Here is a 22,393-nt window from a genome sequence, read left to right on the forward strand (position 1 = left end):
TCTCCCGCTGCCCCTGCTTGTGTTCCCTCTCTCGCCGTGTTTCTCTCTGTCAGATAATAAATAAAATCTTAAAAAAAAACAAAACAAAACAATAAAGAAAGGAACATAACCTAGTCCTACTGTCTAGGTCCTTACATTTGAGGAAATGCAGATCCTGGACATTCAAGGACAGAGGCCCTGCTTCCTCTGGGAAAACCAAAGCATGGAAATACCACTTAACACATAATTTTCCTCATAAATGAAGGAAAAGTAACTGAACATGATATGGCATGAGTCCCTAACACGCAAGTGGCATAACTCATAAAGCACCGTCCTTCCCTCGGGTCCCTGCTCCCCCACAGCACTGGCTTTCTGGATCCCTGCTGAGAGCAGCCTCCGTCCCAGAGCCCCAATAGAGGGAGGGTGTCGTGGGCACCCACCCACCAGCCCGGGGAACTGGATGCGTGCCTCAACAAAACCAGAGCCAGCTGCTGATCCCAGGGCCAAGGTCCCGCCCCGCGCCAGCACCACAGACGGAGGAGATGGAGGAAGGGGGCTCAGGCAAAGCCCGAGGACCACGAGCACAAGACACAGTGACAGCAGGTGACATCGCTGACAGGGGTGAAGGGCTCCAGGCAGTGAAACTTCCAGAGAGGTACCGTCAGCCAACGTGGGCGCAAACGCCTCGCAGTCCCCGCGGGCTCCGGGCTCCCTGCCATCCGAGGGACACGGGCCAGTACTCAGCCCACACCTGCCTGCAGTCGGCCCTCGTCCTGCTTCCTGCTGTCCATCCGCAGCACCTGTGTCCCCCTCCGATGACAAGTCCCTTTGTCCTACTTAGTTTAGAAAATCTTCACTAAATTCAATTCAGCTGATTCTGCCTCCCTCAAAAGGGACAGTGCCTCCAACACCAGCGACCCTGAAGTCAGTCTCTCAGGTGAAATTTCTAGAACTAGAGGGGTCAGTGATGCACCCCTGGTAAAGGGAGGGTGTCCACAGCCACCCGAGTCTGGCCCTGCGCACATGAGGTGACCGTGGGGCCTTGTGCAGAGCTGCCTTCTGGGAAGCAGTAATCATTAACTGCTCAAAACCCCTTTTTTCTTCAGCACCCTACTGAACTCCCAAGTCATGTAAGACAAGGAACGCCACTGGTAACGAGACGTGTTTAACCAAAGCGCCTGCAGCCATGCTCTCCATCCAGCCCCTTGTCTCCAATGTGGCTCCACCGAGGCTTCCACACCTCCCACCTGGCCACAAGAGAAGGCCAACCGCCCGGCCTCCTCACACCTATTCTGGCCACCTGCTCCTGGAAGATCGAGTCTTCGGTAGCAGCCAGACTTGTAACAAAAAGGGCTTCCAAAATCAGAATGGCTTCCCCATACCCATGGCAAAAAAGCCCCAACTCCACACAGCCCGGAAAGCACTTCACCTCTGACCTCAGCCCATCTCGCCACCCTTGCACGCTCTACGTTCCTGTGGCAGGAACCACTTCCACCTTCCACCCCGGGGCACCGTGCCGGCCACGGCTCCCTTGCAGCCTCAGGCCTCCGAGCTTCTCGTCCCTGACGCCTGGCCCCCACCGCAGCCCTGCGCTTCTGGGACTGCTCGGCCCACGGCACTCACAGGAGCGCAGGCTGCATGAGGGGAGACCTGCACGGCGACCCAGAGTGTGGCCCGCTGGAAGCGCTCTGCTGAGGGACAGGAGCGAGGGGACGGGGCCCAAGCCCTCCTGGGACGAGCAGCCATCAAGTCACTCCTCGACAAATACTGGGTGCTGGCTCCTGGGCGAAGCGGTGAGCAGAACAAACAAAACCCCTTGCTCTCCTGCAGCACACACTACAGCATGGGAACAAAGAAAACCAAATGGACTCAGAGGAGGGACTCTGAGGGACGGGCTGGGTGGCAGCGTGAGAACACAGCTCTGCTGTGCCTCACTGCTTCGACTTGTTCCTGCTGCATTTTGAAACTCTGAATAACATTAAAGGAGATGATGAAATTTCATCACATCTCTATTAAAATAGGACAAAAACTGAAAATGATGAAAACACTGACTTGGAGAAATAAGTCAGTAAAAGCCCTGCACTCTGACAGCCCTCAATGCCTGGCACGCTCTAGAGCTCCCAGCTGCCACAGGAAGGCCATAAAAGAAGTCCGTGCAGGACTGGAAGACAACGAAAACCACTTCGGAGAGCTCAAAGACGAAGAGCTCGGGCAGGGGGGAAAATCCAAGTCAATGAAAACATCTGGAAACCCAAAAGAGTATAGAAAATCTTTCCCTGAAGCAGAAAATGACTACGTTAAACAGAAAGTATTTTTAAAATATCGCTCTATCATGGGCGCCTGGGTGGCTCAGTCGTTAAGCGTCTGCCTTCAGCTCAGGTCATGATCCCAGGGTCCTGGGATCGAGTCCCACATCGGGCTCCCTGCTCGGTGGGAAGCCTGCTTCTCCCTCTCCCACTCCCCCTGCTTCTCCCTCTCCCACTCCCCCTGCTTGTGTTCCTGCTCTCGCTATCTCTCTCTCTGTCAAATAAATAAATAAAATCTTAAAAAAAATAAAAATAAAAAAAAAATAAAATACCGCTCTATCAAACAAGAATTAGCCAGGATAAAAACAAACTAAAGGAACATGAAAGCTATGCTGGATGGGGGTAAAAATCACAAGTAAATGCAACAGGAAACAAAGTTAAAACTTTCATAAATAGAATTTGAGAAAACCAACAAATTAAAATAATGCAGAACAGCTTGACAGACACGGAAGATCCAGAACCCTACCCCTACGACTCCCTGGCCCCTCGACTCTGTAACTCATGTAACCAGCCGCTGCGCCAGGTGGAACTTGACACCTTCATCCACCTCTGCCCTGGCTGCGCTGATGCACCACCTATCTGCTGCCCACCCTCCACCCCTCTCCACTCAGAACCAGAAGCCACCCTCTCTTGGTGAGGGCTGTGGTCTCCCCCTATCCTCCACCCTTCCCCTTCCTCCTCCAGCTCACCCTCCACAATGCAACCAGAGTAAAATATTCTCAGTGCAAATCTGGGAATTTCACCAAACGGAACTATTCAATGGTATTACAGGTTGAAGGACTAAGTCCCAAGCCCTTCCCATGGCCTCCTATGGTCTCTCTCTCCCTCTGGCCTCAGCCAGCCACACAGCCCTTCTTCTGCTTCTTCACACAGTCTACACTGCATCTTCTACCACAAGGCCTTTGCACATACTGGTCCCTCAACTTGCCCCATTCTAGGACGCCTACAGGCATAAGACATACAGACATACTCAACTTCTAACAATATGTTGCTTACAAGAATTAAATCTAAAATAGCAAGGAAAAACTGAAGATAAAAGTGAGGGTAGAAGACAGAGTATGCATTATCAGTTAAATTCTGAACAAAGAAATATAGCAATATTAGTTTCAGACAGAGTACAGTTAGTGGTAAAAGCTGTTCAGTGTAAAAAAGATGTTACCCTACTGACAAATAATTATTCAGTAACGAGGGTATTAACATTTATGTGTTTGTGCGCATGGGTGGCTCAGTCAGTTAAGCGTCTGCCTTGGGCTCAGGTCATGATCCCAGGGTCCTGGGATAGAGTCCCGCATCGGTCTCCCTGCTCGGGGGGAGTCTGCTTCTCCCTCTGCCACTCCCCCTGCTTGTGCTCTCTCTCTCTTGCTCGCTCACTCTCTCCCTCAAATAAATAAATTAAATCTTTAAAAAAAATATAAAAATAAAAGCTTCAAAAACGGTGAAGATGAAAAGTGTTACAAATATTAAGAATAAAATAACAAATATAATTATTCTGAAAGAGAGTAATTCCTCATCAGTCTCAGGAAGGTCAAGAAAATTAAAAATAGGATCATAAGAAGACCTAAACAACAAATTTCATAAACTGTGACAAAGACCAAACTTTATTCCCTTTGGTAAATACATTATCCTTTGAGTAAATGGTATCTAACATTTCTCACATTTTATAAAGAGTGATCTTAATGTCAGATACCTATAAGTATCATTGAGTGACATGATAGAGAAAAATTAAACTAGCAACAATTGCCAATTCATCCATTAAGTGGAAGAGGCTGAGAGGCTGAACAGAGCTTCTGGCAATACCATAGGACTGGTGGGAAAAACACAAATGCAGAGCCCAACAGAGATTAATACCTCAATTTACAGCTGAGAATCCTAAAGGAGTATCCCATGAAAGCAGAAGGAGTGACAGCAATCAAAAAGAATGAAATCTTGCCATTTGCAACGACGTGGATACCAGAGTGTATTATGCTAAGCAAAATAAGTCAGTGAGAGAAAGACAAATACCATATGATTTTACTCACATGTGGAATTTAAGAAACAAAACAGATTAACATGGGGAAGGGAAGGAAAAATAAAATAAAAACAGAGAGAGAGGCAAACCATAAAAGACTCTTAATTACAGTGAACAAACTGAGGGTTGCTGGAGGGGAGGTGGGCAGAGGGATGGGGTAACTGGCTGATGGGCATTAAAGAGGGCACTTGATGTTATGACCACTGGGTGTTACATGCAACTGACGAATCACTAAACTCTACCCTGAACCTAATAATACATTATATATTAACTATTGGATTTTAAAAAAAAAAACCAAAAAACCGAGGAAATGAAAAGAGACCAGCCAATGGAAAAAGTAAAGCCCACATTCAAATTAGCTCTATCACAAACTAGATTTAAGACAATCTGCTGCTACTCTGCCTACCTACCAGAAGTAAAAGTAAATGGTAAGGGAAGACATCATCATCTGAGCATAAAGTTATCTTGACAATTTTTCCAACAATGCCTGTAGAACAAAATTAACAGACATACCAGGAAAAAAGACTAAAGGAACAAAAGCTAAGAGAAAAGCCAGATCACAGAAAAAGACCCATAAAAGAACCAGGTATTAAGAACCAGATATTTGAAGTTTTCAAAGACTTTAAAATAAATATGCTTACTATAGGGACTTTGACAGGTAACTAGAAACTTTTTTTAAAAAATCAAATGAAAATTCTCAAGCTGAAAGATAAAATAACTGAAAGTGAAAACTCAATAGAAAGACTTAATAACAGGCAAGAAAGACCTGAAGAACATCAGAAGATAATAATGATAATAAAGCATCCAGAGTGAAAAGAATAGAAAAAAAAATTTTTTTTAAGATTTTATTTATTTGACAGAGAGAGACACAGCGAGACAGGGAACACAAGCAGGGGGAGTGGGAGAGGGAGAAGCAGGCTTCCCGCTGAGCAGGGAGCCCGATGTGGGGCTCAATCCCAGGACCCTGGGATCATGACCTGAGCCGAAGGCAGACGCTTAACGACTGAGCCACCCAGGCACCCCAGAAAATATTTTTTTTAAAGAATATAAGAAACAAATGGAAGACAGTGAAAAGACCTAACATACAAGCCCCAAAATAAGAGGAAAAATTCATGGGTAGAAGCAATACTTGAATAATAAAAAAGGCTTTGCCCAAACTGACAAGAGAAGGAATGTAAATCCACAGATTTCAGAAGTGTTAGGAATGCTAAGGAAGATAAATACAAAGAAACATGCCAGAAAAATCATAATAAAACATAATAAAAATCTTAAAAGTAGTAGGAAGTAGGAAGAAAGGTATACTTCCATCCAAGCAGCAACAATAAGACTGATAAATTACTTCTAAGAGAAATAATGGAAGCTAAAATACAATAACTTTTTTTCAATGTAAGCTCTCTGTCCAATGTGGGGCTTGAACTCACAGCCCCAAGATCAAGAGTCACGTGCTCTACTGACTGAGCCAACCAGGTGTCCCTACAATAACATTTTTAGATTGCTGAAAGAAAATTAGTGCCAAGCTAGAATTGTATAACAAGCAAAAAAGCCTTCAAAAAGCTGAAATAAAGATATTTTCAAACAAAAATAGAAACCCCTACTAAAGAAATATTGAATGGAGTTTTTCCAGACAGAAGGAATATTACCCCAAATGGAACACAGAAATACAGAAAGAAATGAAGAGCAACAGAAAAGGCAAATATCCATTATAAAGCTAAATGACTATGGACTGTATACTAATGTCCTATGAGGTTCAAATATTTGTAAAATTAAATAAACAACAATCAGAAAGGCAAGAAGAAAGTATAGAGGTTTTTTTTAAGTACCACAAATTAATTGTAATTTCAATTAAAATTTCAGTAGCAATGAAGAGTATAGAGAGTATAAAGGCTCTAAGATCCTTGCATTACCAGGGAAGCACTAAAAGTACTAACTGTATTACAATTTAGTAAGGCAAGGATACATTTTGTAATCTGTAGAATATCCACTAAAATTATGTATATGAAACAAGCCACAAGAGAAGGGAAAATCAAATAATTAATCCATTTAAGAAAGGAAGAAATGTGTGAAAAAAATATAAAAAGACAAAAATAAGTAATAATATGTTAGATTTATACCCAAGTACAAGCGTATCTAAGTATAAACATAATCCAATTCCATCAAAAACACTGGTCAATTTTAAAACTACACAATCACCTGCTGCTTATAAAAAATATACCTTAAATATAAACAAAAACTCTGAAAGTAAAAGGACAGAAAATTATATATAATTACTTACAAAACAATTACCAACCAAGGGGCGCCTGGGTGGCTCAATTGGTGAAGCGACTGCCTTCGGCTCAGGTCATGATCCTCGAGTCCCGCATCGGGCTCCCTGCTCGGCGGGGAGCCTGCTTCTCCCTCTGACCCTCCCCCCTCTCATGCTGTCTCTCTCTCATTCTCTCTCTGTCAAATAATAAATAAAATCTTTAAAAAAAAAAAAAAAACAATTACCAACCAAAATAAAGATATTGCAGCTATAGTAACTCAAAACAAACTTTAAGGCAAAAAAATATGAAGAGAATAGGTTATTTCATAAAAAATTCGATCTAGTAAGAATGTAAAATAACCCCAAATCTATATGCACTTAAAAATAACCCTCTAAATATATAAAGCAAAACTAATAGAATGAAAACAAAAAACAGGGAAGTCCACAATCACAGTAGGAGATTTTAATAAATCTTAATAACTAATAGGACAAACAGAAAAACAAATCAGTAGGTTATAAAATATTTGAGAAAAATAACTAAACCTTTGTCCTCATCAAATGCATACAGGAACTACTGAATCAAAGTTATGTTCAAATGCACATGGAACATTTATGAAAACTGGTGGGTCATAAAAAGTCTCAACAATTCCAAAGGATTAAAATCATAAAGCATATTTTCTGATTATAGTAGAATGAAACTAGAAATCAATAACAATACAACTAGAAAAATCCCCCAAGTGCCATGATATTAGGAAATGCATAGATCGCAAAAACACAAAATAATATACATTATGATGCCATTTATATCAAATATCTAAAACCGTCAAAACTAAAAATCTACAGTGTTGGAGGTCAGGATAGTGGTTACATTTGGAGAGGGGAGGTTAACAGATCATGAAGGGAGCCTCTCTGGGCTTGGAGATGTTCTATCACTTGATCTGAGTGGCCATTACACATCAAGCTTGCACATTAGTGTATTTTTTGGTATGTAAGTCATTTTTCAATCTAAAAACTTATTTGAAATAGATAAACTTCCAGTAAAATAGAAATTCTGCTTTGACAAACCCCTCTGGAAAGTTATGGTAGTAAAAATATACCTTCAGCACAAATCTGTAATTTTGTGATCATAATGCTAAAAATAATCTTAAAACATGTTAGAAAATGGGAAGAAGCATAAAGGAAAAATGAATAGTATTTTTACCTGGTAACATGAGCCCCACTATTAGTGTATGAAATCTAGTTAAAAAAAAAAGACAAAGACAAAGCACTAAAACTATCACAACCAATGAAGGCAGATTTAGACAGAAAGTGAATGAGTGAGGTAATTTTGAACCCTAAAAATACAGTGCTAACTATCTGAAAGCACAGGAAGAAATCATCAAAAGAAAAATTCAATGGCCAATGTTCAACGTCACTTTGATAGTCAAAGAAACAAATCAAAACAAATTACCATTTTTAAACTATCCAAGTGGCAAAGATATTCTAAAATGCTAACACGTGGTGTTTGTAAAAGGACAGAAAAAGAGAACTTTCATGAAGTCCTGTTGACATAAGTTCTAAGGGCAAGTGGGCAATGACGTCTCTGAAAGTCTTTAAGTTTTCACTGATTAGTATTAACATGTTCAATCATCAAAAACAGACAATTTCACATTATTACAGAAGTTGGGATCTAAAGTTGGCAAATCCCCTTTTCTTCTTCATGCCACTTTGTTTTTGGCCTTGTGAGGGGCGGCCCCACTTGAAGGTGAGAAGGCAGAGGACACTGTCAGCTCTACTCCCCATCTTCTGAAAGCTCCCACCACCACCGTACCACCTATGAAGATTCTAAAGGCAGTCCTTATGTCTTTAGCTTCATCTCAGCTTCGCTTTGTTCTTAAAGACTAGGAGGACAAGCAGACCCCTGTATAGTTACATAAGTCTCGCTTGTTCCACCTCTTCCACCCAGCCTGTCTAAAAAATCTCTCCTCTCCCCAAATATCTCCCTTGAAGTCTCTTGTCCCACGGGTCCCAATTTCTCTACAGTGCGGTTCTCTGGCCATGTGGAGGAGGAATAAAAATGGAGCCTTTTGCACCGTGGAGGGAATTTACTCCTGCTTCTCCAGCTACAAAAGGTTCCCAACCATTAACTGATTCATGATAGCAGCAGCTTTCATTGACTCGTTGTTTGTATCAGGCATGCAATTTTAGTAGAAATTGTGAAAATGGGAAATTACTACTGGAATAGTTGGAAAACCAAATGAGATGTTCCAGGAAATGTCACAGCTTCTGGGCAAATACATTTGTTCATTCTGCTCTTGTGCCTTGACCATGTGCGCCAGGCACTGGCAAAGTCCACGAGGGCCCAGCCGATGGAAGAGAGACCACATAGAGACTCTGGCAGTTCGCTGTATGGTACGCAACTGGTTCAGAGTTCAGACAGTAAACACCGCAGGGGGTTAGAAAGAGGGATAATCATTAAGTGTGAATTTTAAGCAAAGAAAATATTTCTATCACCCGCAGCCCCAGAACTGTCAGACTCCCTACAGAAGCATGACTGGGGGGAACTGGACCGCAAGCTCTCCCCATTTATCTCTATATTCCACATGCCATCATGAATCACTCATGGGATGAGCTTCCTTATCTTGGAATGTTACTGGGGAACCTTAGTATTAATCTTTCTCTGGTCCTTTCAGCACATCCTCAGATGAAAAGGCAGTTTTTAAAGCAGTAACGAAATGGAAAATAAATGTAAAAGACTTGGTGCCTCTGTCCTGAAGGCTGGGAATTATCCATGACTACCTGACAGAGATGGAGTTCCAGAGGTCTCTCCAACGCAGACAGGATCTACATCTGGAAGTCAAGTGTTTGTCAGTCAGAACACATTTTCCCATAGAGACAATGTATGAATCAGGGTTCATTCTCAGATCCAGCTGACAAAGCTCCATATTAACTCATATAGTACCAAAAGCATAGTACCATCCTATTTCTTCCATTTTATTTTTACTGAGAAACAATTCCCGCACAATTCACCCTTTTTTTTTTAAGATTTTATTTATTTGACAGAGAGAAACAGTGAGAGAGGAAACACAAGCAGGGGGAGTGGGAGAGGGAGAAGCAGGCTTCCCACTGAGCAGGGAGCCCGATGCAGGGCTCGATCCCAGGACCCTGGGATCATGACCTGAGCCGAAGGCAGGCGCTTAATGACTGGGCCACCCAGGCGCCCCACAATTCACCCTTTTAAAGTATACAATTCAGTGTGTTTTAGCATACTCACAAAGTTCTGCAACCACTACCTGTATGTAATTCTAGAATATTCTGTCATCCCCTCAAAAAAATCTGTATCTCCGGCAGTCATTCCCCCCTCCTCCACACCCCCTCCCAGCCACTAATCTACTTTCTGTCTCTACAGATTTGCCTATTGTGACATTTCATATCAATGGAATAGTAAGATATGTGGCCTTTTGTGTCTGGCTTCTTTCACTCAGCATCATGTTTTCAAGGCTCATACAAGCTGTAACATGTATTCAGTACCTCATTTATTTGTCAAAAGCCTTTTAAAAGTTCATACTTTGTACCTCAAATGGAATTCCATTTCTTTTTTTTTTCTTTTTTTTCTTTTTTTGTTGGAATTCCATTTCTAAGAATTTATAGAAATAATCAGAAATGCACCAAAGGATCTGTGTACAAGTGTATATCACAATATTATTTATGATAGGAAAAAAATGTAACATTCACTATAATAGGGACTGCTTAAATAAACTTACAATTTATATGTTAGAATACTATGTAGCATCAGTAAACAAGATTTTAAAGGTTGAGAGGAAAAGCTCATTGTTAAAGAAAGAAGGTTAAAAACCATATTTTATAAAATGTATTTGTGGGATGACATCAACCAAAATATATTACCAGGTATCTTTGGGTAATAGGAATATGGATGGTTTTAAATTTCCTATTTATATTTATATAGTTCAAAATTTTCCTTAATAACTTGAATGATCAGTAATTTGACTCTAGTAACACTTTTCTACCAGGAGAAAAAAACAACTTTTGGAATGTGAACAGAAAGGCACTCAGAGTTCAATTCAGAGTCCCTCATATTTTCATTATATAATTTTATTGTCAGTATGATTATATACACACACACACAACAGAAGAATAAGCTAATCAGTAAGTTGTTTTTAAAAGTTGTGAAAAGCAAAAAAGAGACAATAAATATAAATGCAGAAATTGAATTAGGTACCAGAAAAATGGAACTGATCAATAATCCAAGAACTGGTTCTCTTACAAAAACAACAAAAGGGATGGAGTTTAAGAAATCTGACAAGAAAAACAAAAGCTAAACAAATAATATTAGAAATGCAAAAGGGATATAACCAGAGACACTGAGGTTTAAAGTGCAAATAATCCGAGCTACTAAATTTAAAGGTGGGATAAGTGGGAAAGTAAATTATAAAAATGGAGTCAAGAAGTAAAAAAGCTCAAATGATCAGAAAGTGAAAATAAAACTTTTCACAGCCTTACCTCCCCTAAAGAGTCTTTTTTTTTTTAAGGCTTTTCGTGTTTTGTTTTTTTTTTAAGATTTATTTATTTGACAGAGAGAGAGAGAGAGAGCACAAGCAGGGGGAGCGGCAGGCAGAGGGAGAGGGAGAAGCACGCTCCCCGCAGAGCAGGGAGCCCGATGCTGGGCTCTGGGACCCTGGATCATAACTGGAGCCAAAGGCAGACACTTAACCAACTGAGCCACCCAGGCGACCACTCTCTGACTAGTCTTTATGACAGAGAATTTAAAGTAAGTTCTCTCATACTTTCAAGAAACGATCAATTCTAAAGCTTTATAAAGTGTTCCGGAACACATAAAGTCATGGAAAGTTACTAAGTGAATTTTATGAGAGTAGTATAACTCTGAGATCAAAACACAACAAAAGTTACCTCCTGCCCCAAAGAAAATGTCCATCCATACACATTAGATAGGAACATTCTAAACACAAAATTGGGCTGCAAAATTTAACATTACCAAGAACAATTTATTATTAGGAAATGCACAAATACCTAAAACCAACACAATAAACTAAATTAATGCTCAAAAACACCCCAATAAAATACCTATTCCTATTAAAAAGTCTAAAAGCCACAAATCACAAAATAATCCACTTATAGTTTTAAAAGTCTCTCCCTAGCCAGTAAGTAAACAATAAAATTAATGGAGTAAAAATAAAAATATTCCAAGTAAAACAAAGAATAAGAGAGACCATCAGGAAAGTCTGACTAATTCGATAAGCCATGAACCAAAACCAAGTAGTTAGTTATATCAAAACAAAATAAGTAGAAGTCTAAATGGAGGAAGGAAAATCCCATTCACATCAGCAACATCAATAATCAGCCCATTAATAAATAAAACAAAACCTGAAAGTATCTGAAACTAACACTAACCCAAAATGTCAGATCCTAAATGTAAAGAAAATTACCCACTTTGACTGAGTTATAAAAGAATTGGAAAAAAAAAAAAAAAAATCAGGGAGCATACTTTGCTTCTAGACTGGCTGGCTTAATAATACAGAGAAACATACATTTAAATATCCCATTCCTGCCATTAGAATCACACTCAATACAGACAGATTTTAAAGTCGGCCCCTGAACCCAAAATTGTAGTCATACCAGAAATGCTATCTATATAGCCATTAAAAAATATGAGGTACATTTGATCAACTGACATGGGAAAATGTCCACCATAAATTGTCAAGAGGAAAAAAAAAAAAAAAAACAGGTATAAAATAAAAGGATCACAACAATCTCATGGTGTATGAGGGGGAAGGCACAGGTATTTAGAAATAAAGATGAACACTCTAGAGTGAGCAGTTGGCTACCTCTGGGTGGTGAGGTCACATGATTTTAGGCATTTGGAACTTTCGCAAAAAGTACAGTGTACCTTCTATAAATTTGGGGGTAGGGAGGGAAACAGTTTAAATGTAACGAAACACACCAAAATGTCAAAATATCAACAGCATGTGTTTTGAGGTAGCTGAATCATGGTTGTTTCGACATATTTTCCTATGTTTTCCAAATTTTCTACAATAATCATAAAAAACAAACCTCTGTGCAAAACTGTTAGAGAAATGTAAACAACATGTTAAAAAATTCACTTGGACCCTCTTGTTCACTTGAGCTTACATGTGCCAAATTCTCAGTTTTTCTCCAACCATTCTATTATTTTCAACATTAAATTCAAAATTTGCCAGGAAGTGTTCCAATCAGAAAAAAATAAAAATAAAAAGGTCTGAACTGCTCACACACACTTGTTCAAATTAAAAAGGAAAGCAAAATGTGGTGAGGAATCAATAAAGGTGTGGTCCAGAGTCTCACCGTGAAACTGTTGTTGACGTTCTTGGTGCTGGATTCAGCCACGCTGGCGTCTGTCAGGTCCACCTCATCAAATATGATCGACTGGAGAGAGACACGGGCACCACGGTCAGTGCGGGGCCAAGGCCCCTGGCCCAGCCACTCTCCCTCACCCGCAGCCAAGCACCCACAATGCCAAGCACCTCGGGACTTGAGCACTTGATAACTACATGGACTGCGTCCACCCTACCTGCTTCTAACCAAGAGCACAGAGCTCACAGGTAGACCTCTGAGTGTTTTTTAAGCCAGGAGTTCATGAGTGATTGCATTAGTGGAGAAAAACAAAACAAAACAAAAAACCACTGTGATTTCCGTATTTATTTTTTGTAATCAGCATTTCACTTTTATATGTGAAACATGCCCTCACACAGAGTCCACCTGAGGGAGCAGGGCTCCAGCCTGAGGATCCTCTGTCCTTCCAGCTGGCACACTTAGGGGGAAAGGTCCTGGCTAAAATCAATGATTCTAGGAAGAGAGACCAACCCAAATAGAAGGGATCTGGCCATGAAAAAAACCAAAGGAGCAGACCAGAAGGAATCTAGTCCTGGAGAGGGAGACAGCCAGGCTCCAGAAGGAGCACTGGGAATTACACTGGGGACCTTCCCCCCAACCTATTTCCTCTCCACTCTCCCGCCAAATCCCCACAGTGCCCATCTCCTGTTTACCTTACTGTCCCCTCTAAGAGGATTCCATTGGGAACACCTGGAGGAAATGCTAATGACTTAGAAAAGAGACTCACCCTTTTAAAGTAACAAACCTCCTCCCCCAAAATCTCTCCCCACACACACACAGAACTAAAATAACTATAAGCGGTTTTTTGTTTTTTTGGTTTCTTTTTTTTAATGAGGGATGTGGTCAGAACCCTCTCTAAACAAGTTGCTCTGTTCAATTTCAAATTTTAATGCACTCTCTACGGATACATCTCAAAAAAAAATCTGGAATCTGAATCATTTACATTTTAATACCAAAATATCAGTATTGACAACAATAACCGATAAAATACTGGTATTCAGAACACCAAAAACTAGCTTTACAAACACACATTTGCTTAAACACAACGGAATTCAGTGGCTTTCAGTGGCTCCTTGTCTTCCACTCGAGCCCGGTGACTCTCGCTGCAAAGCTCACGCACAAGCGGGCACAGGGGAAGGAGGAGCTCGGCTAGAGGCCTCGAGACAGAACTTCACCGTTCTGTTCACACACCAACAAGCCCAATACGCTCCAAAAACAGCTTCAAGTAGTTTCACACGTATGTACTACTTATCTCCAAACTCATTAAGTTGTATACATTAAATATCTATAGCTTTTTGCTTGTCAATTATAAATTGACAATTTCTTTAAAAGCATTTGTCAATAAAGAGCTTTTAAAGAAAAAAAAAAGATATTTTAGCCCATAAGAAATGTATAAGCCTGTGACCCCCAATTCTTCCAAAAGAAAGATCTTTAACTGTAATTTGATTATTTCTGCGACATTTCCCCCTTTCCCCAATGGTGACATAGGACATTAAGGAAAAGAAAAGTGAGTAAAAGCCAGAGTTTATAAGAAATAAAACATGCCTTGAGACAAATTAAAGCTAGCACCCTGGAGTATTACCAAACTCGCTGGAAATAACAGCTGTAAGCAGTGGAGGTTTGTCCCAGGATGCGGACTCGGTAGGGAAGCTCTCCCCTGCGGCCCCTCCCGAGTCTGTTCTCAAGTGGTCTCCACAGCACCTCACCTTTGCCGTTTTTGCGTAGTACAGCGTTCGCCCCCGCAGCTTAAAGTATCTCCTTTTTGATCGCTGGAATGAATTGTTCTGTTTGGTCAGCATCCCCTCCTTGATGACGGTCTGAAAGCACAGAAATGATCCATGAGCAAGCGTCTGCACGGTGCCCTCGAGCCCATCCCGTGGAACCGCACAGACGGGCCAGTGCGTGTGCGTAGGCCAGGGGCCTGACTGAAGTACTTGTCACGCTCTCCCTAGACCCTGGCCTCTGGACAGGCCAAGCGCGCTGCCCGGGAGGGCTACACAATTCTCTGAGGCACTATGGCGTGCCTGAGCAGTGAGGGTGTCAGGGGCCCACGGTGTGCCTGGCCATGCCCAGGGGATCCACAGAAGGGGACAAGAAGACTCGCAGGGCCACAGTAAGCAGCAAGGGGCCAGAGCATTCTCTAACTTCAGCATTTGGTATTTTTCAGCTATTCTTGGCCCCGTCTCCGTGTTCTCTGGCCTCCTGCCATTTCTCAGGATCCTGCTGCCAAAACTGTCGACGTAGGTTGCTATGGGGTTCAGCGCAGCTCCAGGCCTGCACCCCACTCAACCCTCACCCCATTCACAAGCTAGGCATGTGCCTCTGCCCAAACTGTCAGAGAGAACTGCCACAACCAAAGTCACTGAAACTCCTCTCATCCCATAAATCTGATCAGTCCACCATGAAACTGGAGTCCCTTCCCTTAACAGCTGCGGTGGACAGCAGTCCAGTCCACTCACCTTGGCTCAATAAAAGCCACGAAGGGACATGGCTTCTCCTGGAGCTGTTTGCCCTCTTGTGCTGTCCCGGGGGCTGGTCTAATAGGACAAGGGAGCCCTGCAGGACACTCAGAGTGAAATGCTCAAAGAACTACTTGATCATTAGACATCTGAACCACTGGGAGCCACGAAGAGCAAAATGAATAAACAACGTGCCTGAAACAAGAGCCTGGTTCTCGGCACGTGCATACTTCTTTTTCCCCAGCTGCCAGAAATGGCCATTGTACAAGAAGTCTCACTGTGGAATCAGGCAGAATGCACAACAACTCTGCTCCAATACACCAATACCGGTTCAGAGATGTTTTAGATGAATTACCTAATCCCATACAGCTTTGCACTTTAAGTAACTTTTTAAAGAAAGTATCTGTCCAAAGCACTTGGGGACCTGTGGCCACTGAAGACGACATAAGATGAAACCAGACACAGAAACCTCACTTAACCCAAACACGTCAGAAGGCAAGAGGAGAACACCAGTGCGGTCTGGTCCCTCCACCAGCCAACTCCAAACAGAGCAGGGAGGGAACTCGGGATGCAGCTAACCCCCACCCTGAGAAGAACGCCGAAGAACGCCCCTGGTCCCACACACACCACCAACACGGGGCCACACACCGGGACCCTGACCTGAGCCGCACAGCACCCAGGGGGCCAGGGGGGGACCCGGGAGTGCGGGCCGCCACTCCCCTCCTTGTCCCCGCCACAGGACGCCTCTCGGGCAGCTTCCCAGACAGGGGGAGCCGCACAGGCCAGCTCGTGACCGTGGGCCAGGTGTCACGGGAGCTGTGCTGGCCGGCCGGCCTCGCAGTACAAACAGCAACCTTCTCCAACTCCCAGGAGAAGAACTACTGAGGAATCTCCCTCCTCGTTCTGTGGCACATGACTCCCCCCCTACTTCTGAGGACATCACCCACCCACTCTCCCAGGTAATTAAAGAGTGCCAGCAGCAGAGAGAAGACCACAACCTCACCCAATGATCAAAGGAACAGACATGCAACTACAGTCACAGAATCTGAAACTGCCATCCTTAACTAAACGAAGGCACTGCTGTTCGCAAGGGCGGGAACTGTGTCGAGCCAGAGAGAACGCACGCCCTCGGATCCCAGGAGCTGCAGGTAGAAACCATCCCCCATACAGAAGGACTAGCAGGTTGTTTCCTAACATTCTTTTCGGAGCCACGTACACGTGGACACTCATGGCAACGTGCTCTTCGGAGACCCAGAACAGCTACGTCTGCGCACAGCGATGCAGACCCACAGGCGCCCGCACCGCGCTCCGGGACAGCCTCTCCTGCTTGACTTCACAGGACTCGCTCACAGGCGTAGGCACCTCTCCTCGCCCCCACGCGTCTTCCTTACCTCTGCACGGGAAGTCACCACTTCCATCTCCTTCCTAAATGCAAATTAAAAAAAAAAGACAACAAAACCAACAAGCCCAGACCCAGAAGAGTTATAATAAGTTATCTTTAAAGAATAAACGCTAGAGTATTTTTTCTTGCATCTCCCGCCACACATCTCACACATAAAAGAAAAGCAAAATTAAAATACAATCCACTCCACCACACACACACAAATCGTTCAGAAAGCGGATGAGCGCTGCGATCTTGGGCTAACCAAGGAGGGCCGCTGTTCTATTTATAGAACAAGAGCACTCAGAAAAAGACTCTGGTGGGTTTCAGCGGAAAAGGCTGGGGAAAAGATAAAGACCAGTATTTCTCTGAAGCTTTCTCAGAAACTGCGTTTCTTCTCCTGATTCGCTGCTCGAGAATACTATAGATATGCTGCAGAATATTTTTAAACACTCAGTCAAAAGCAATGAACTAAAAGTGGTCAAGAAAATAACACCCCTGAATAATCTGCTGTGTTTTGCATTTGGCAGCTTGTAAATGGCACCCACAGGAAACACTGCTCAGCTGGCAGGGCTCCTCCTTGTGCCCAATGGAGCAGAGAACCAGAAGTCAAAAACCCAGACTCAAGCACAGCTCGATCAGGACATGCTGGGCGGCCAGGCTCTTAGAACCATTTTGTCAAGTTCTTTGCACAAACAGAACGGCCCACTCTGTCCTTCAAGCAATCCAGGGTACCTTCATTACCACTGGAAATAAGAAAGGACAGATTCGAAACACACGCAGGCACTGAGAATCAGAGTGGGAAAGTGAGCCCGACGCCCACCTCGAGAGAGGAAGTAAATCCCCAAGCTGGACTCCAGGGATGAAACCGGCAGTCTAAGCGTGGCCCTGGGTGCCACAGCCACCCACGGTGAGCAGACAAAGAGCACCTGGCCCACAGGCGAGACTGCCTGGGCACCTGCTGGGAGGGGGGGGAGCGCAGCTCAAATCTTTAGTCATCCTGCTCAGGAACAAAGGACTGAGGAAGGCAGCTCTGGAGATGACCTTAAAAAGGCTTCAAACCAGGGGCACCTGGGTGGCGCAGTCAGTTAAGCATCCAACTCTTGGTTTCTGCTCAGGTCGTGATCTCAGTGTCATGGGATCAAGCCCTGCATCGGGCTCTGCGCTCAGCACAGTCTGCTTGAGATTCTCTGTCCCTCGGGCTTGTGGGCTCGTGCTGTCTCTCTAAGAAATAAATAAAATCTTCAGGGGAAAAAAAAGGCTTCAAACCAGTGGGCAGGGAAAGGCAAGCGCAGGCCCCTCAAGTCCTGGTCAAACATGCCCAGATCACTGACAGCCAGGCCTGTGGGTCTCAGGTCCTCGGGTACACCTTTGCAAAGATGGTTTTGGCCGCAGTACGGAGGAAAGGAAGAGGGAAACCTAGAGGCATGCAGAACAGTCCAGAAACTTTTATAAGAGGGCAGCCAGCAACACTGAGCCTCTGGGAGGGAGACAGGGACACAGACATGAGAGTGCTTGGGGTGCCTGGGAAGAAGGCCACCACGGATGGAGGCGAGGAGGACTCTGGTTTCATGGGGGAGGCTGGGAGCTTCGTTTGGGGCATGCCCACGAGGTCCTCAAGCATGCCAGGGGGAGCTGAGCAGAGAGACGGCAGCGGATATGAGGTCAGGGTGTGAGAGAAGGTTTAACAGAGGAGATGCCTTGGTAAGACCCATATGGAAAAGGAGCAGGAGGGCAGGCACAGGGGACCAGGAACCCCGGGACACCAAGCTTGGGTACAGAGAGGCAGGAACCCAAAGGGAGGATAGAAGAAAGTGGGCACAAGGCCAGGGGCAAGGAGAAAGCCCCCAGGAGGCCACACTCATGATGCCAAGTGGGAGGAGTCGGAGGAGGACCTGCCAGGGCGAAGCCAGAGCACAGCACACCATATGTGACCGGGATGGAAGGAAGCAAAGATGGCAGGTGGGGTTTTTTAACCCACATGTTTCTTAACTTTTTATAAACATGGGATCACAGTGCACATACCGTACTTGAACTTCCTATTTTTTGTTATGATACACTGTCAACACCCTTCCATATTAGTGAGTATATCTTTCTCGGCTGCAGAATATTTCCATGTACTGCTGCGCTCACTCACAGCAGTGCAACTCAACTTGGGCCACTAGAACATGTGGAACGCATCCCGCTCTATACTACCAACACTGCTTCCAAGTATAGCGCTACAACAAAACAGTCTGTGCCTGTCCTGGACTATTCCTTAAAGCACATGACTAGAGGCAGCATTTGGGGCTCAGGACAGCCCAGAAATAGATGCTGGCAGACTTGAAAGCGTGACAAGTGACAGCAGCAGCTTCTCCAGCTGGGGGCAAGGAGGGACCAGTCAGTTGCTGGGCCTAAGACAACAGGTTATCCAAGAGCAAAAATGCTCTCAGTCCCCCACCTCACACATGTGGGCTACGGATGCAATGCAAAAGGCCGAACTTTAAAAGTTTCAGCAGACAATAAAGGAGAATTGCCTATGACCTTGGAGTTGGGGGAAGGGAGTCTTAAATAGGATTGAAAAAATACTAAACACAAACTATAAAACCGCTAAAGCCAACTATATTCCAAACGAGAACTTCTGTTGATCAAAGAACCTCACAAAGAAAGGGAAGAGGGAAGCCACGGTCTGGGAGAAGATACACGCCATACAGCCAATGGCCAGAGCCAGCATCCAGAACATTCTAAGAACCCCTGCAAAAGAGTAACAAGAAAAAGCAACTACTAAATGGAAAACTGGCAGAAGGCATGAAGCGGAGCAAGTCCAACGGTGACTAAGAGATGTGAAGGGCAGCATGCTGGACAGAAAGGATCCCTGGGGGCGACATCCTGATGCTCTGCTGGGTTCACACATGCAGTCTATTACATGTGTTTATGCTGCACTGGCGTTTACATGCATGTTACTCAGCATGGGACAGAAGTAAAATCTCAGGCAGAGCTCGGGTTAAGTGTGAGAATTTGCGTGTGTTCCTGATGACCAGCCTGCCTGAGTGGACAGGGCCAGGGGCTGCAGGCAGGCCAGGAAAGAAGGGGGAAGATAGAGGGGAGAGGAGTGAAAATCTAGTCCAATGTTCACATCAGTGATCTACTCGTCCTTAAACCTTTTTAGTCCTCCGATAAAAACCTACATAAATCTGATATTAGTCCATAGTCCACATCATCCAAATTCACAAAGTTCAAAAAAGTGGGGATATTAGCATAAAAGTTAATACACAAAAGAACTATTAAAATGTTTCTGTGGAAAAAAGCTAGTAAAACTTATTCACTTAAATTTGCATATCACTTGAAATTTTCATGAGCATTTTTTACATCTGCTTGCCTTCTTAATAGGACAAACACATGCTAATATTCCAATTGGCAAAAAAAAAAAAAAAAAACTGGGCAAGGAGAGACTGAATAACTTGTCCACAATTAAACGCCTACTAACAGACCACAAAGAAACATGAGGTCCCCCTCACTCTTATCTCAAACCTTCTATGGTTTATAGGATATGAATACCATAAACAGTATGGTTTGTTCATAAAAATAAGGCAAGTATGACATACCCAAAGACCTAGAGTTTATTTTAAATGCTTACTGAGTACCCATCATATTTACCAAATACATATGAGGCATTTTTACCTATTAACCTTCCATCAACTTCAGAGTTATGTAGTAATATTCCCATTTTACAAATTAGGGAACTGAGGGTCCAAAGAATTAAGTCAGTCACTCAAGGCCACACAACTAGTAAAAAGACGAACCAGAATTCAAACCTAGGGCCTAGACAGCAGACCAAAAATATTTGTTGGCAAAATGAATCCTAAAAACCTACTGATAACTCTTGATTTAAATAAATTAAGCAAAGGTAGCTTCATCAATTCAAAACACCATCCACAAATTCATTCTGATTCATTCTGATTCAGAACTACCTGCAACCTACCTCCAACTCCCCTACCTACCTACCACCCGGTCTTATCACATCCTATCTGAAGCTGAGAGGTCTGCACACCTTGGGCCACAACTGCATGTTGACACATCAGTGTCTCCACGGCACCAACAGCCAGCAGGAGTGAGAGACCCGAGGCACACGTGGGTTACTGCTGTGCTGGAGAAGTCCTCTCAACTCCACACAGCCAGACCCTGTATCTGGTGCCCCACATGAGTTTTTTTCCTAAAGACCCCAAAAATGCTAACTCACAAAAAAAGGACGGCGCCATTCTTTTCTTACCAATCAAGAGAAGCCAACTTGCCCTTTGCCACTACCCTGGTTTTCCTCCTTCAACGCGCTGCCTGCAAGATTAAAAGCAACCATGTCCCAAAGCCCCTATGTAACTGAGAGTTAGGAAAATGTCCCATTCCCGTCCCCAGTATTATGAGGAAGGACCAAAGCAGAAAACCAAAAAGTGGCCCCAAAGAGTAATGCCCAAATTCCCCAAGAGCTGCTCCTTGACCTGCCCTTCATTTGGAGTTCCAACCACCTTCCCTAAATCTGAGGGCTCTCCTGTTACTGCGGTATGGCTCCTCTTTGCTAATGCGCTCTCAGTGCTGAGTGGGCTGGTTTTAGTACCAAGTGCGGCCAACATCACAACACTGATCACACTTCCCCAGCCCTGGCCACATGATTCAGACGTGGTCACAGAGACCTACACAGATGTCCTGCCAGGGCTGGGGAGGCAAGGGAGCTGCTTCACCCATGTGTGAGAACATGTGTGGCTTCGAGTCCCCCTTCCCCATCCCTCTCGCCTTGAATGCAGACACCATGTCCAGGGCAGTGGCAGCCATGGGGAGACCGTGAGCTGGGAGCCAGCAGCCTAAAGGTGGTAGGGCGGAGAGCACAGTGTGGGGTCCTAAAGGCATCATCAATCTGCCAAATGCATTCCTGTCTACTAAAGGTGGGTTGGCTGAGTTAGCTCCTGCTCGGTCACCATCAGTGGCTGTTCTATCACCAAACGCTGGTGTCCCACGGTCCAAGGCCTCACACTCTAAATGTAACTCATGTCAAACCAGCCTCATCACCTCCCCACTTTCTAACTTGCTCTCCCACCGCCCGTATCTCCTCTTTAGTTAACAGCATCATCAAAGCTGAAAGAAGCATCAGACATATGCAACTTGTTCCACCTTCACTCCCCATCCCTAACTGGTTATCCAGTCCTGACGCCACTTTAAAATCACTCAAGATTCTTTTTTTTTTTTTTTTAAAGATTTTATTTATTTGACAGAGAGGCACAGCGAGAGAGAGGGAACACAAGCCGGGGGAGTGGGAGAGGGAGAAGCAGGCTTCCCGCGGAGCAGGGAGCCTGATGAGGGGCTCGATCCGAGGACCCTGGGATCACGACCCGAGCCGAAGGCAGACGCTCAACGACTGAGCCACCCAGGCGCCCCTAAAATCACTCAAGATTTGCTCCATCTTCAGGCCCTCTGCCATCAGCTTAGTTCAGATCCCCACCTTGGGCTTAATTTATTCTGTCTCCTGTCTCTGTGTCTCAGTGTCTCTCAAGGGTGACCCAGTCCACCACTATCAGAATCCCTGGAACACTTGTGAAAGGAGCAATCCACTGCTCCTAAATCCTGAGAATGTGCATTTCTGACCAGAGCCCCAGGAGGTACCTG

At 44.1% G+C, this 22,393-nt stretch overlaps 1 protein-coding gene across 6 annotated transcripts in view; it reads right to left on the reverse strand.

The window, feature by feature from the left end:
- Window positions 1–22,393, reverse strand: part of DGKD (diacylglycerol kinase delta) — a 116,472-nt gene that overhangs the window by 75,582 nt on the left and 18,497 nt on the right. The window contains exons 1-3 of one of the 6 annotated variants that reach the window (XM_081813360.1): window positions 16,773–17,104; window positions 14,629–14,739; window positions 12,875–12,955 (exon numbers count right to left, since the gene is read on the reverse strand). The exons of 1 other annotated variant lie outside the window; for it this stretch is intronic. In XM_081813360.1, the coding sequence (XP_081669486.1) occupies window positions 12,875–12,955; window positions 14,629–14,739; window positions 16,773–16,799 (219 nt within the window). In that variant the 5' untranslated portion in view covers window positions 16,800–17,104. Of the gene's footprint in view, window positions 1–9,313; window positions 9,365–12,874; window positions 12,956–14,628; window positions 14,740–15,381; window positions 16,572–16,597; window positions 16,742–16,772; window positions 17,105–22,393 lie in introns of those variants that run through there. 4 more of the 6 variants (XM_081813362.1, XM_081813361.1, XM_081813358.1 and 1 more) reach the window with 4 other exon arrangements.

This window comes from Leptonychotes weddellii, chromosome 3 (assembly GCF_054177405.1).
Source record: "Leptonychotes weddellii isolate Sample4059 chromosome 3, ASM5417740v2, whole genome shotgun sequence".
In the NCBI taxonomy this organism is placed as follows: Eukaryota; Metazoa; Chordata; class Mammalia; order Carnivora; family Phocidae; genus Leptonychotes; species Leptonychotes weddellii.